Below are 12,836 nucleotides of genomic sequence, written 5' to 3' on the forward strand. Positions count from 1 at the left end.
TGGGGGGCGGGTGAAAGCTGGTCCAGGTTGTGGGAACTTCAGTTTATGTATTGTGTACTGATATCTTGTACAGTTCTTTAACACACTTTAACTTTATTTACAACAGTATTTGTGTATATTTTATGAAGTAATAAAAAATCGCTCCTCACACATAATTGGTATTGTATTCATCTAGTGTGCGTACCAACCCTTAAAAATAAATTAAACTAATTCGTTTGCAGAATGAACAACGAGGTGAGAAGCTCATGGTTAGACACGGATCATTTGAGCAGTTTCGATGTAATGCAATCACTAGACTTTTGACCTTGCCCATATGTTGGTTAGGGTCCATCACAACAATGAACACATCCAAGTCCAGCTGGCCACATCATTATCCATGGGAAAAGGGTCCAGTTTCACCACTGCGCTTGCGTGAGATCCGGAACAGCAGCATTTTTCTCGTAATTTATGGATGATGTGAGGAAAATAACGGCAGCTAGCTAGCTAGTTGGGCTACAGATTTTAAAGAGATACATAACATTAATTCACAGTTGATAATGTTTAGTTTATCGGGATTCATCTGACTTGCTTGAGTTTAAACTTTTGATTGCTTTTGAGAACGTCACCCAAACAGCTAGCTAAATAGCTAGAGCTAGAGTACTGATACTGATAGGGTACAGCAGCTAGCTAGACTAGTACTAGCTTTACAAGCAGTCAGCTCGCAAACGAGATAAAACATGATTTTAAACTAGGCAGTCTAGTGGCATGATCAAGGAGGCACGAACACAACGGCACAGTGAAAGAGTTTGTTATAACTAGTTATATGTACGAATACAGACAGGCGATTCCAAATAATTTCAAGGAAAAGTTGATGCTGGATACGAATATCCGCAGCGTGAATAATTCCAACCGCAGCAGCTGAGGTAAGCAATCGCTGGCGAACCGGGAAGATGTTTAGTGTTTTGAATGATTTTGATTCAGATATTGACAAACAAGCTATTCAGCATCTTTAGGCGTGAACAATTGGGTTGATATGTTGCTTAAGAGCAATATATTATTTGAGCGCAGTTGATTTTAATTAGTTGCAGTGATTGATTATTTTATTTCATTGAACGCAGTATAGCTGCATTATCAAACGGTATAAATCCAACATTTTCACAGTTACATGTTACCAACGTTTTCAAATCGGATACGTTGATTGTAGTGTTTTGCTGGTTGTATATTACTGAATTACTGGTGTTATAGATAGTTTTTATATGCAATGAGACGTGTAAAATGGTGGCTCATCTTTCCTGACTTGTAGCTGGAAGGCATCAGACGTGAAAACATACTGAAAAATGTCAATAAGATTGAGGTCAGAGTACAATAGATGTTTTGAAACACACCCTTGGCTACTGTTTGAAGAGCCGAGGGACTCGCTGTGTCTCTATCTGACCAATAGAATTGGTCACCCACTACTTCTTTGCTATTCACCACGGTTGACATGACCACACACTGGCTATTCACTACATAATTTGGCACCAGATAGTTAGCTTCAAATTGTGTAGAATTCATCCAAGACTTATTCAAGATATGTTCCAATAATAGGCCACCCTTTGTTACCATTTGTTCACCAAGTCAACAGGACTCCATGACAAAATGATGTTCTGCCAATTCATTTCACCATCATGTAAGCAATTGATGCATCCACTTATCTGTGTAATTAATTCCAATACCACCCTAATACCATAATCTAGGTAATGGGGCTTTTAATTGTCACTGCTAGGCATTCAAACTCCTCTGAATTCATTGAATAGGTTTCAAACTTCAATCTTTAAGCACTGTCTCTTTCTGAGATATGGCAGAAGAGGCCAGGTTTTGTTCTCTGTTGGTGAATGCCCCCGTAATGAGTGTCGTAAACCAGGGTGAGTCACCCAGGGCCACCGCCAGCCCAGCCTATATTTATCCACCATGCAGATGGCAGAATCTACAGAAACCATTTTTACTCATTAGATTATCGACTTTATTAAATCCTTGCAGACACATTTTAAGACTACACATTTCCAGAGCTCCTCAGGCAACCGTTTGATTTTTTTGTATTTTTTTCTGTCAATAGCCATGTGACAGACAGGCTTCAACACAAACAAAGACATCTGATTTATTTAGTGTAGTTCCTCATGACATTAAACACATCTGACTGTTGACCACCATCACATTGCAAAAAATGGACAACAAGCCTAATATGGCTCTATGTCCATCTTAAGGTTACTTACCATGTCTGTTAATCTAACCTAAGTTTTGTAGTGATTTGGCACTTCTGGGGTTGTGGTTCACTCTGCTACTCTGTGAAGTTTCAGATGATGTTCCTAGCTATACTAGGCTAGACTCTAGGAAGCCTGCACGCGCTAACGATGTGTGGCAAGGTGTCCCCGAACTCTGGAGGGATTTGTTTCTGTGTATGCTATTTGCATCTCTCCTGCGCCTCTTCTCCTCCGAAAACAGCGAGGAAAATTTGGGTCAGCGGCCCTCCATGTCACACCGATTCTCCCGATCTGACTGATTCATTCTGTTCCTGTGTTCGCTCTCTGCCTCAATCCCTTCTCCCCCCCCACCACCACCACCACCATCCTTCTGCCTCCCTCTTACTCTCCCTCACACGCCCACCTTCCTCTCTTCCTCTCACTCCTTTTCAGACATTTTTTCTTTCATAAATGAGGCTTCTTCCCTGAAGAGGGTAGTAGTTTGATTGGTATGGTTCACGTTTGGTATGGTTCGGTGTTTTTAATTTGCATATGGAAACCTAAAAATGTCTAGTGAAGACCACTGTTTATGCGTGTGTGAGAGCTGTGCACAAGTATGTTATTTAAATAGCAAAATCCCATAACCTTTTCCCTCACTCCCCCCCCCCCTCTATCCCCCCCTCTCTATCTCCCCCTCTCCCTTCTGCAGATGAGTCAGTTGTGGAGGCGAGGCATGTCCCTCTCAGAGAGGCTGGGGAGTGACAGCCCTGTGGGTCTGGCCCCAGGGCCCCCGGCCACAGCAGCCCCGCCCGGGTCCAACTCCACCTGGGGACCGTCGGCGCCCCTGGTCACCCCCGAGGAGCCCATCTTCCTCATGACCTCCACGGCCCAGACGGTGTCTGGCTTCTTCGTGTGGACCGCCCTGATGCTCACCTGTCACCAGGTAAGTCCCACCAGAGCTGACTCACGCCTTTACTGTCGCACTCGTCCTCCTGCTGCTACATCTCACCTTCAGTTCCTCCCTCGCTCTATCGCTCTCTTCCTCTCTCTACCTGTCACTCAGTTCCTCCATCGCTCTATCGCTCTCTTCCTCTCTCTACCTGTCACACAGTTCCTCCCTCGCTCTATCGCTCTCTTCCTCTCTCTACCTGTCACTCAGTTCCTCCCTCGCTCTATCGCTCTCTTCCGCTCTCTACCTGTCACTCAGTTCCTCCCTCGCTCTATCGCTCTCTTCCGCTCTCTACCTGTCACTCAGTTCCTCCCTCGCTCTATCGCTCTCTTCCTCTCTCTACCTGTCACTCAGTTCACAGACAAACCCAAATTGACACAAAGGGCGATACTTTGGCAATCAGCTTTGACATTCAAACGTCAGCATATTACTTTATATTGAATTGACTTTAGTCTGAAGCTTATGTTTGGTCCTAGCTCATGTTGACCCTAGCTCATGTTTGGTCCTAGCTTATGATCTAAATGTTTCCAGTGTGTCTTGTGGGTGTCTTGTGGGTGGGGGAGATGAGGAGGTTAGCTAACCCTAACCCCCCCACACACACACACACGTTCACCTCCATTTCTGGACGTTCTAAAGCATAGAATCTTAGATTGGAGAATATTATGTAAGAATGTAAGAAGTTAGCTTCAAAAATAAAATGTTACCTCACTATAGGGTTGGATGAAAAAGTACCTGACACTGATTATGTAAACCATATGGCCTCTTCCTGTAATGTTATAGTCTGCTGTGAGTCTTACTGGAAGGCATTACGTAAGACGGCGTGCATTGTTACACTCCCAGGCTCAGGTCAGCGGCCCGTCCTCATTGGCCGTTCACTCGGGTTGAAGATGAAGCGTCGCTCGGACAACAGGTGCAGTCAGTGACATCATCACAGAGCGGGGGCTGTTGCCTAGCAACAGCACGGGGCTCTGCTCTCTCTCCCTCTTTCTCTCCCTCTTGCCATTCCTCTCTTCCTCCCCCTCCGTGCTCCAATCGTCCTCTGTTTGTTATTTTACCAGAGGTGTGTGTGCACCGGCCAGGAAAGGTGATAGGGAGGGTATTGTGGAAAGGCAAGGGGAGCGGAAGAAGCAACAAAAGGCGCTGATGACACAAGAGTCTGCTCATCTGAACAGGAACACAAATGACTGAAGCAAATTGTCAACAAACTCTCTCAGGGCTCAGTTAGCACTCACACAACACACACTCACACAACATTACACACACACTCATACGACATACGCACACACTCACTTTATTGACTGCTCTATCCAGGATGTGGGCTAGACCTCAGTCAGTGTCACAGCCCTGGTGAAAACATACATATTGATTTCCTGTGAAGCGGGTTTCGGCTAACCCACTTTGCAACAGGTCACGTTGACTGAGCTGTGGTCCCTGTCTAGGAGGAGACTTAATTTTGTTTTTTTCTTCCTGTCAACAGACTAGATTACCGTTTGTTTGCCTGGGTTATGGATGGTTTATCCCGTACCATAGAACCTGTACTACAGTAACCTAGCACTCCTTTCAGATACAGACCCTCTCTTATTCACTAACCATCCCTCCCTCCCCCCCCCAGATCTACATGCACCTGCGTTACTACAGCTCCCCTAACGAGCAGCGACACATCGTCAGGATCCTCTTCATCGTGCCCATCTACGCCTTCGACTCCTGGCTCAGCCTCCTCTTCTTCACCAACGAGGAGTACTACGTGTACTTTGACACCGTGCGGGACTGCTACGAGGGTGAGGATAGACAAACACACACACGCTACACACATACACCAGATCCACCTCTCGCACCCTTAAAAGTGATTATCTGCGTGACACACACAGAACTGTAAGCAGAAGCCATTTGTGGAGCACGTAGGCTACACTCAAGTTGACTGAAGTTTTCCGGTGTGAACGCCCCCCTCCATTCCCCCGAGGATGGGGTGTGTGGGAATCTCTCCGATCCCCCAGTGACAGATGGCCTTTGCGGTCTGCCTTTATGAGGGCGGCCATCTTTGTTCTCCTGACGTTTTCAAGGCCTGCTGGGATTGCTGGGGAGGGGAAGCCTGTTTCCTAGCAACTGTATGCAAAACGACCAAAGCCTTGACAGGAGTCTGTAGAGAGCTCTCTCGCTCGTGGACAGATAAATGGTCCGGGCTGTATTGCGCCATCCAGCTGTGCATCTCAGCAGCACATTAGTTCAGAAATTGTTAGCGAGCCACTGACATCCCTTTATAATGTCATAATACTGTTAGAGGCCCTGGCTCTGTGAACTGTCACCATCATTCTGTGTGTGTGGCTGTCTGTCGGTGTGTACGTTTGTGTGTGTACATGTGCGTGATTGTGTGTGTGCGCGTGAGTGTGCATTGGGAGCACCGTGATGGAGGGCAGTGGAGCTGAGGGCGAGGCCGTGCACACGGGGTCTCCCCAGCCCTGCTCCAGCTGCTGCTGTGGCCCCCGGGGGGCTCCACACTCCTATATATAGAGATGGTACAACACGCCGCAGCCCCGTCAAACACACGCCAGAGTTGCGAACAAGCATGCATTCGTTAGCACCGCGAAGCACGTGTGGTTCTCTCACTCACACGGTGGCTATCTGAGGGAGCAGGCCTTGTTCAGGGTGCAGACGGGAGTCCCCTCTCTTCCCACATCCTGCACACCTGTGTGGAGTAAAACGACGTAACGAGGAGGTTAACGAGGTGTGTAGGGAGTGGGATTGAAAGGGGAGCGTGGAGGGAAACCAAGAATAAAGAGCCAAGAGGAACGGAGGAGAAAAGCAGAGAGAGTAGGAGCCTGGACCAGCACACCTGGAGGAGGAGCAGCTGGAGCCACATTCCACCCAGAGACGAACACCCTTTACTGGGGAGGGGGCGAGGAAGGAGGGGGGTGGAGGTGGAGTCGACTCTGAAGTAGAATAGCTTTTTGTTGCGTGTTTACGCACGTGTGTGTATGTGTGTGTGTTTGGGCTTGTACAAACAAGCCAGTGTTGATCCAAGCTGAATAGAGGGTGTTTTAGCAGGAGGCCATCCGACGACCCTGCCTCCCCGTCCCCTCTGGTGCTGTGTGAGGCAGCCAAGCCACAGCTCTGCTCTGAGGAACATGGCCCATGACCTATGGCCTAAGACATATGACCCATGGCTGGGTTTGTAACCCAAAAGTGGTTGTTGTGTTCATTTAGATGTATTTTCCCCCTAGTGTGTTCCTCCCTGATACATTCTCAATAGACGCAAAAAGCAACTGGGATTCACACAGCCAGAGTGTTTTGTGAACCGGCCATGTTTTCTACACTGTATTGATTTGTGGAGTTTCCATACTTTACTGTCTGCTAACATTTAGTCATTTAGCAGATGCTCTTATCCAGAGCGACTTACAGTAAGTACAGGGACATTCCCCCCGAGGCAAGTAGGGTGAAGTGCCTTGCCCAAGGACACAACGTCATTTTGCACAGCCGGGAATCGAACTGGCAACCTTATGATTACTGGATTCCCTCACCGCTCAGCCCTGTGTGTGTTACTTTAGATAAAAGCTCAATGACCTAACGTGTGTGTGCTCCTTTGCAGCGTTTGTGATCTACAACTTCCTCAGCCTGTGTTATGAGTACCTGGGAGGGGAGAGTGCCATCATGGCTGAGATCAGAGGAAAGCCCATCGAGTAAGTCTCCATCTTATCTCTCTACTTATCTCTCTCTTTCTCCCTCCTGCTGTCTACGTATCTTTTGCACACCCATTTACTCTCTCTCTCTCTGTACCTCTCTTTTCTCCTTTCTCTCCTCTCTCTCTCCTCTCTTTTTCTCTTTCCTCTCTGCCCCCCTTCCTCTCTCTCTCTCCCCCTCCCCTGCAGGTCCAGCTGTGTGTACGGGACCTGTTGTCTCTGGGGAAGGACCTACTCCATTGGTTTCCTCCGCTTCTGCAAACAGGTTCGAACCAAGCGTCCCAGCTCTCTCGTTTCAGCTGTTTTACTGCCACTCCGTAAACACAAATATCAGAGAAGGCGGGGGTTGGAATTTAGTTGTGTACTTGAACTCTACTTTCCCTATTACACTCCTCCCTCCCCCCCTCCCTCCCTCCCTCCCTCCCTCAGGCCACCCTCCAGTTCTGTGTGGTCAAGCCCCTGATGGCCATGATCACAGTCATCCTGCAGGCCTTTGGGAAGTACAGAGACGGAGACTTCAAGTGAGTGGAGCTGTGCCCCTCCCTCTAGTGGTCCACCTCAGACACGACTCAATACGCTTTTGTTAGGAAAGTGTGCTTGTTGAGGAGAAGCAGGGTTATGCGTTTATTTCTTTTACGGTACGGTCCAAAAGTCTGAGGCCACATTGAACATTTAATGGGGCAATTAGAGACAGAGAAAGCCAAGCATTCCGTGACATCACCAGAAGCTCTTTGGAACATGTCATATCACACTGGGATCATCAGGTTTTTGCACAAACTTGTAGAGGCCAGAGTGCACACTGTCATTAAAGCAACGGTGGGGGGTGGGGGGGGATTGTTAAGCTGATATGATCTTTTGTAATGAAAACATTTTCTATTACATGTAGAAACAAACGCAAAATGGATGTATCTTGACTAGTGGTTTCAGACTTTTGGACCTTACTGTGTGTGGGTGGGTGGATGGGTGTGCGTGTAAAGATATCAATATATTATATGTCACCACTGCAAATCAGTTCCTGATTATATAGCTGATAATTTGATATTATCTGCTTCAGAATAATCAGACTAATTTAGCACACTGCCTGAACCAATTTAGAAATAATTAAATGGGGAATGATTTTTTACAGAACCTGTACCTGATGCTAATGTCCCCCCCCCCCCCCCCAGTGTGGCAGGTGGTTACCTGTACGTGACCATCATCTACAACGTCTCGGTCAGCCTGTCCCTCTACGCTCTCTTCCTCTTCTACTTCGCCACCCGTGACCTGCTTGTCCCTTACAGCCCCATGCTCAAGTTCTTCATGGTCAAGTCGGTCATCTTCCTCTCCTTCTGGCAGGGTGAGCAATTCTCTCCTTATATCTCTTTTTATCACTGCCCACGCGCAGTACAGACAATATGTCCAAATGCAAACCAGGCAGATTAACACACGTTCAGAATAATGGGTATCAGGGTATGAGCCAAATGCTGATTTTTCTCAACAATTCTTTTTATACTCATCGTATAAGAGTCAAAATGTGAATCCTTACATCTCCCTCTGCTTTTGCTCGCTTGCTCCTTCCCCCTGTTCTTCCTGCTCTCCCCTCCTACCTCCCTCCCTCTCCAGGCATGCTCCTGGCCATCCTGGAGAAGTGTGGTGCCATCCCTCAGATCAACTCTGCCGAAGTGTCGGTGGGCGAGGGCACGGTTGCCGCTGGTTACCAGAACTTCATCATCTGCATCGAGATGTTCTTCGCAGCTGTGGCCCTTCGCTACGCCTTCACTTACAAGGTCTACATGGACAAGAGGCTGGACTCCAATGGTGAGGCAGACACACACACACATACATACATATACACACACGCACATACCGTATTTTTCAGAAATAAAGCCGCGGCTTGTACCCTGATTCTACAGTTCTTGTGGTTGTACGGCTTATATTTCGAAGCTGTTTATAGCCCGGTTTTAGAACAAAAAAGTGGCTTCGTCCCAAGATCTCTTCAGACTATGCAGCTAATTTAATGCTCAACACTTGAACGGGGGCTTATTACTTGAAAGAGGAATTATTTACTGTGTCGTCTCAGTTACACTATCAGGGCTTGGTGACTTGCTAAAGTAGGCAAATGGCGAGTAGAACATAACATTTCATAATAATTTCAGTAAATCAAACAGCTGCAAGGCCCAGTGAAATGTTATATACAGCTAGCAAACTAACATTAGCTAGCATCGCTAACGACATTGGCTAATTCAACTTCGGTAGGCTATCCTCAGGATTTGCAAGCTAGCTAAATCTATACTACATCTAAAATAATTTAGTATACATAAAAATGGATTTTGCCACTAAATGAGTGACTTAACTTTATTTCTGGACATACTATCCACAACCGAAGTGTGTTACACAATGCTGTAAGATCGCCTGTACTTGTGCATTGCTTGGTATTATTGTTCCCGTATCAAGTGCAGCATATATTCCAGTGCGGTTTATACACAGATTTACAAACACAAAGCTCCTATTCTGGTGGGGTGCGGTTTATAGAAAATGCGTCTTATTTTCCGAAAAATACGGTATACATATATACACACACACACACATACACTCAATTGCTCACTCCTCATCAGCAGCCTTCTGGAGGATGGCTGCATCTCCAAGCCCCTCTCTTTTGCATGTGTTTGAGGAAGTTGTATACTCATTCACTCAAGGGAATTGTAAGATTTGCTGAAGTCATAATCTTGGTGTTCTGGTCTAAATGTTCTATTCTTTTATTCAAACTTTTCAGTGACATTTTTTCCACTGACCTGTTCTCTTTCTCTCTCTTTTCTTCCGCCTCTTATTTCTCTTCCCCGTTTTGTCTCGTTTTTATGTTAAACCCTTCTCCATCTTTAAAATCAACTGTATACGCTTTGATATTCCCTCTTTTGTTAAACCATCATCCTTATTTCAACCTCCCACCTACCCCATCCCTTTCTCTCATCCCCTCCCTCCCTCCTCTCTCCGCTGCACTAAAAGGCCCGTTTCCTATCTATGGACAGTACGGTAGGTCTATCCCTAGCTGTGTCAGGTCTGGCCCGGACACAGCTTGTGACATTCTGTGTCTGTGATGCCGGTCATACAGTGTTGTGTTATTAAGTTGTAACTCTCATTCATTTTGAATTTATATTGTCTTCTACAGTGTTAGAACTTTACATTTGTGTTGCATCAGTGTCTGTTTCATGTTGATGGGGTTCACTGGCAGTGTGCTGTATGTGGCAGTCCTGCACATTCTGTTCATTGTGTTCACTCCACTCTGCTCCTCCTGATATCTCTCTCTCTCTTATCCATCTTTCATCCTCTCCACGGGCTCTACTCACACCTCTCCCTCCTTCCCTCACTCCCTGTCCTCCCTGCCTCCCTCCCTTGCTCCACCACCCCCCCTTCCTCACCCCTCCCTCCATCACACCCCTCTCCCCCACACTTCTCCCTCCCTCCGTCCCCCCCAGGTCGCTGCGCCCCCATGAAGAGCATCTCCAGCAGCCTGAAGGAGACCATGAACCCGGGGGACATGGTCCAGGACGCCATCCATAACTTCTCTCCGGCCTACCAGCAGTACACCCAGCAGTCCACCCTGGAGCAGCGCGGCGGCCCGGCGCTCTCCCGCAGCCACAGCACCCTTAGCACACGCGGAGACACCGAGAAGACCCTGCTGCTCAGCTCCGACGACGAGTTCTAGAGGGACGCTCGTACACACTCTACCTACCTACACTCACACACACAGTGGTTGACCCATGGGGGGTGAAAGGAGAAAGAGAGGATTAAATAGTTTTACAGAGAGGAGTGTGTGTATGTGAGGCGGGGGTAGGGGTCTAAACTGTGGCAGAGCTTAAAGAGTGAGATGTATTGTATCGACTCAACAGTGCTGTTTTTAAATTGTTATAAATGTGTTCTTTGGCTGTTCCATTTCATTGCATACATGTCTGGCTGTGTACAATACATTCAAAAGCTCATGAAAGGAGTTGATATTTACAGTGGACGTAATATGCTACAAAGTAAGGTCACATTTTATTAAAATGAAAACACATACCTCTGCCAATATGGATCTAAAAACCTGAACACACACGTACACTCATGTCCCCTCAAGTTATGCTTAAACACAACTTATGACTTGTTTTGATGTACACACATGCACATGCACACATCTACATGAGTGCCATGTTCAGTATCATTTACTCTGGTTCATAGAGAAACCTCCATTTTGTTTGTATTGGTTGTGGTCATGCATCCTCCACCCTCCTGCCAAGTCTGCCTCTTACTGAAGTGTTGCCAAATACATGGAGGTCCCATCTGGGATGGCGGGACACTTTCTGACTGAAAGATTTTGAAGTGACTGAAACTAGCAACTCGAAAGGATCCTTCTTTAGCTGGACCTTCTCTTATGATCTAACGGTACTGTTGTTTTCTTTTAAATGATTTATGCTTGCTTTGATGTTTGATGACATGATGGTACACCCTTAGACTGGTCTAATTATTCTGTTTGGATAAGAATATTTGAGGAATATTATATCTGTACATATGTTTGAGTGTGTGTCAATGTGTGTGTTGTTGGGATTTGTTTAACAATAGTTGTGGGGTCACTCAGGGTGCCTCCAGAAAGTTCTTTGTGTTGACACTGGTGGAGGGAACCGCTGTGGGAAAGATGCTGGGGTTGGCTAAAGCGACAGGCAGTGCCCACATAGATAAGTGATAAACAGGATTTATCAGCAGGGCTGGACAATTTGCACCAGGATTATAATACAGTAATTGGGGCATTGTGTGTTCAAGGCAGTACAGAGGATGTCTTGAACTAGAGAATATGCTACATGGCTATGTAGTCACCCACCAGAACAATAGTTTTAACTTTTCCCATGGAATTAAACTGGTACTGTAGAATTCGGCAGAATGGTTTTTACCCCCTAATTGTATCAATATTATTATAAAATAATGTCATAGACTATGTTCTATCCACTCACTTCTTCACACTGGAATTAATCCCCCCAATAAAACAGTCATGGTGACCAATTGGAATGCAGAATGTCTGTAGTGGAATGACCAGCAGAGGGAGCCCGTGTATAATGACAACTTTGAATCTAAAACAAAGTTTATGGAATGGAGAATATTTGAAAACTGAGTTGCCAAAAATGTGAGCAGCAGTGTTGAAATAAACCATATCTTGTATATACAGTTTAAATATTGAGCAGTTTGATTTGTGAAGTGATGAGGATAGGGTGTGCTGGTATCCCTGCTGAGAAGGGCCTTGTATTTTCTCCCCTGTGTTCTCTCTAGCCTACATAGTTATGGGATGGGTACAAGGTTGACTAATGTATTTTGTCATTGTGGTTTTTCACAAACAAAGAAATAAAATCATGGATGAATGAACCCAAGCAGAAGCCTGTTGTGTTGTAAATGAGAGTGTGGCTGTTGGAAGCACTGATGGGTCTAACCTGCTGCTGTTACAAGTGGACTTTTTAAGACGCCCCCAGCTGTGTGGACTACTGACCTATATGAGGTTTTGTATAATAGTAGGCAAGGAAATTAGATGAGATATTAGAAAATATCTTTAGGGAAAAAATACCCTCCACTAGACTAAAATATTGTCAAGGAATCCTGGTCAGATGTGTACACACCTCTACCGGTTCTCAAAATATTTGTAACATTTGTAAGACAAAATGTACAAAATAGCTGTTAATGACAACTTAAATACCCTAATTCCTCAATCATTCATCCTCTAAACTGAATTGACTATCACACACTGTTCTCTCATAGCCTACTCTCAGGGTTTTACATCCATGTGTTGAATTCACTCACATCTTCGTAAAGGGGGGTGGGGCTCAGGGATTAATTTGAAATGATAGTGTACAGCCTAATTGAAACCAATCCTTCAATTCCAAATGTGTAAAACATTGCCTGACTGAATAACTGAGATAATAGATATTGTCTAAATGTTATGTGACTTTTCAAGAGATTACTAGAGATCCTTGGTAGCGTTGTTAAAACTGTAAAGTATACCTTACCAGATGAACCCGACAA

General features: G+C 45.8%; 1 protein-coding gene across 2 annotated transcripts; it reads left to right on the plus strand.

The window, feature by feature from the left end:
- The first annotated feature begins 387 nt into the window (after positions 1 to 387).
- Positions 388 to 12,193, plus strand: LOC134034894 (transmembrane protein 184B-like). Of its 2 annotated transcripts, XM_062479591.1 has the most exons (10): positions 388 to 902; positions 2,908 to 3,141; positions 4,760 to 4,925; positions 6,731 to 6,821; positions 7,011 to 7,086; positions 7,251 to 7,342; positions 7,988 to 8,157; positions 8,424 to 8,618; positions 9,804 to 9,830; positions 10,274 to 12,193. In XM_062479591.1, exons 2-10 carry the CDS (start codon positions 2,908 to 2,910, stop codon positions 10,501 to 10,503), a joined length of 1,281 nt encoding a protein of 426 aa, XP_062335575.1. In that variant the 5' UTR covers positions 388 to 902; the 3' UTR covers positions 10,504 to 12,193. The 2 variants fall into 2 exon arrangements, with proteins under 2 accessions (XP_062335575.1, XP_062335583.1); XM_062479599.1 differs by lacking the exon at positions 9,804 to 9,830 and having other exon boundaries at positions 389 to 902.
- The last annotated feature ends 643 nt before the right edge of the window (positions 12,194 to 12,836 follow it).

Source organism: Osmerus eperlanus, chromosome 2, assembly GCF_963692335.1.
Source record: "Osmerus eperlanus chromosome 2, fOsmEpe2.1, whole genome shotgun sequence".
NCBI lineage: Eukaryota > Metazoa > Chordata > Actinopteri > Osmeriformes > Osmeridae > Osmerus > Osmerus eperlanus.

Excerpts from the sequence above, each read along its gene's own strand:
- LOC134034894 (XM_062479591.1), top strand. The coding sequence starts at position 2,908 with ATGAGTCAGTTGTGGAGGCGAGGCATGTCCCTCTCAGAGAGGCTGGGG. Across the intron at positions 3,142-4,759 it reads TGATGCTCACCTGTCACCAG|ATCTACATGCACCTGCGTTA; the intron begins GTAAGTCCCACC and ends TCCCCCCCCCAG. Across the intron at positions 6,822-7,010 it reads ATCAGAGGAAAGCCCATCGA|GTCCAGCTGTGTGTACGGGA; the intron begins GTAAGTCTCCAT and ends CCTCCCCTGCAG.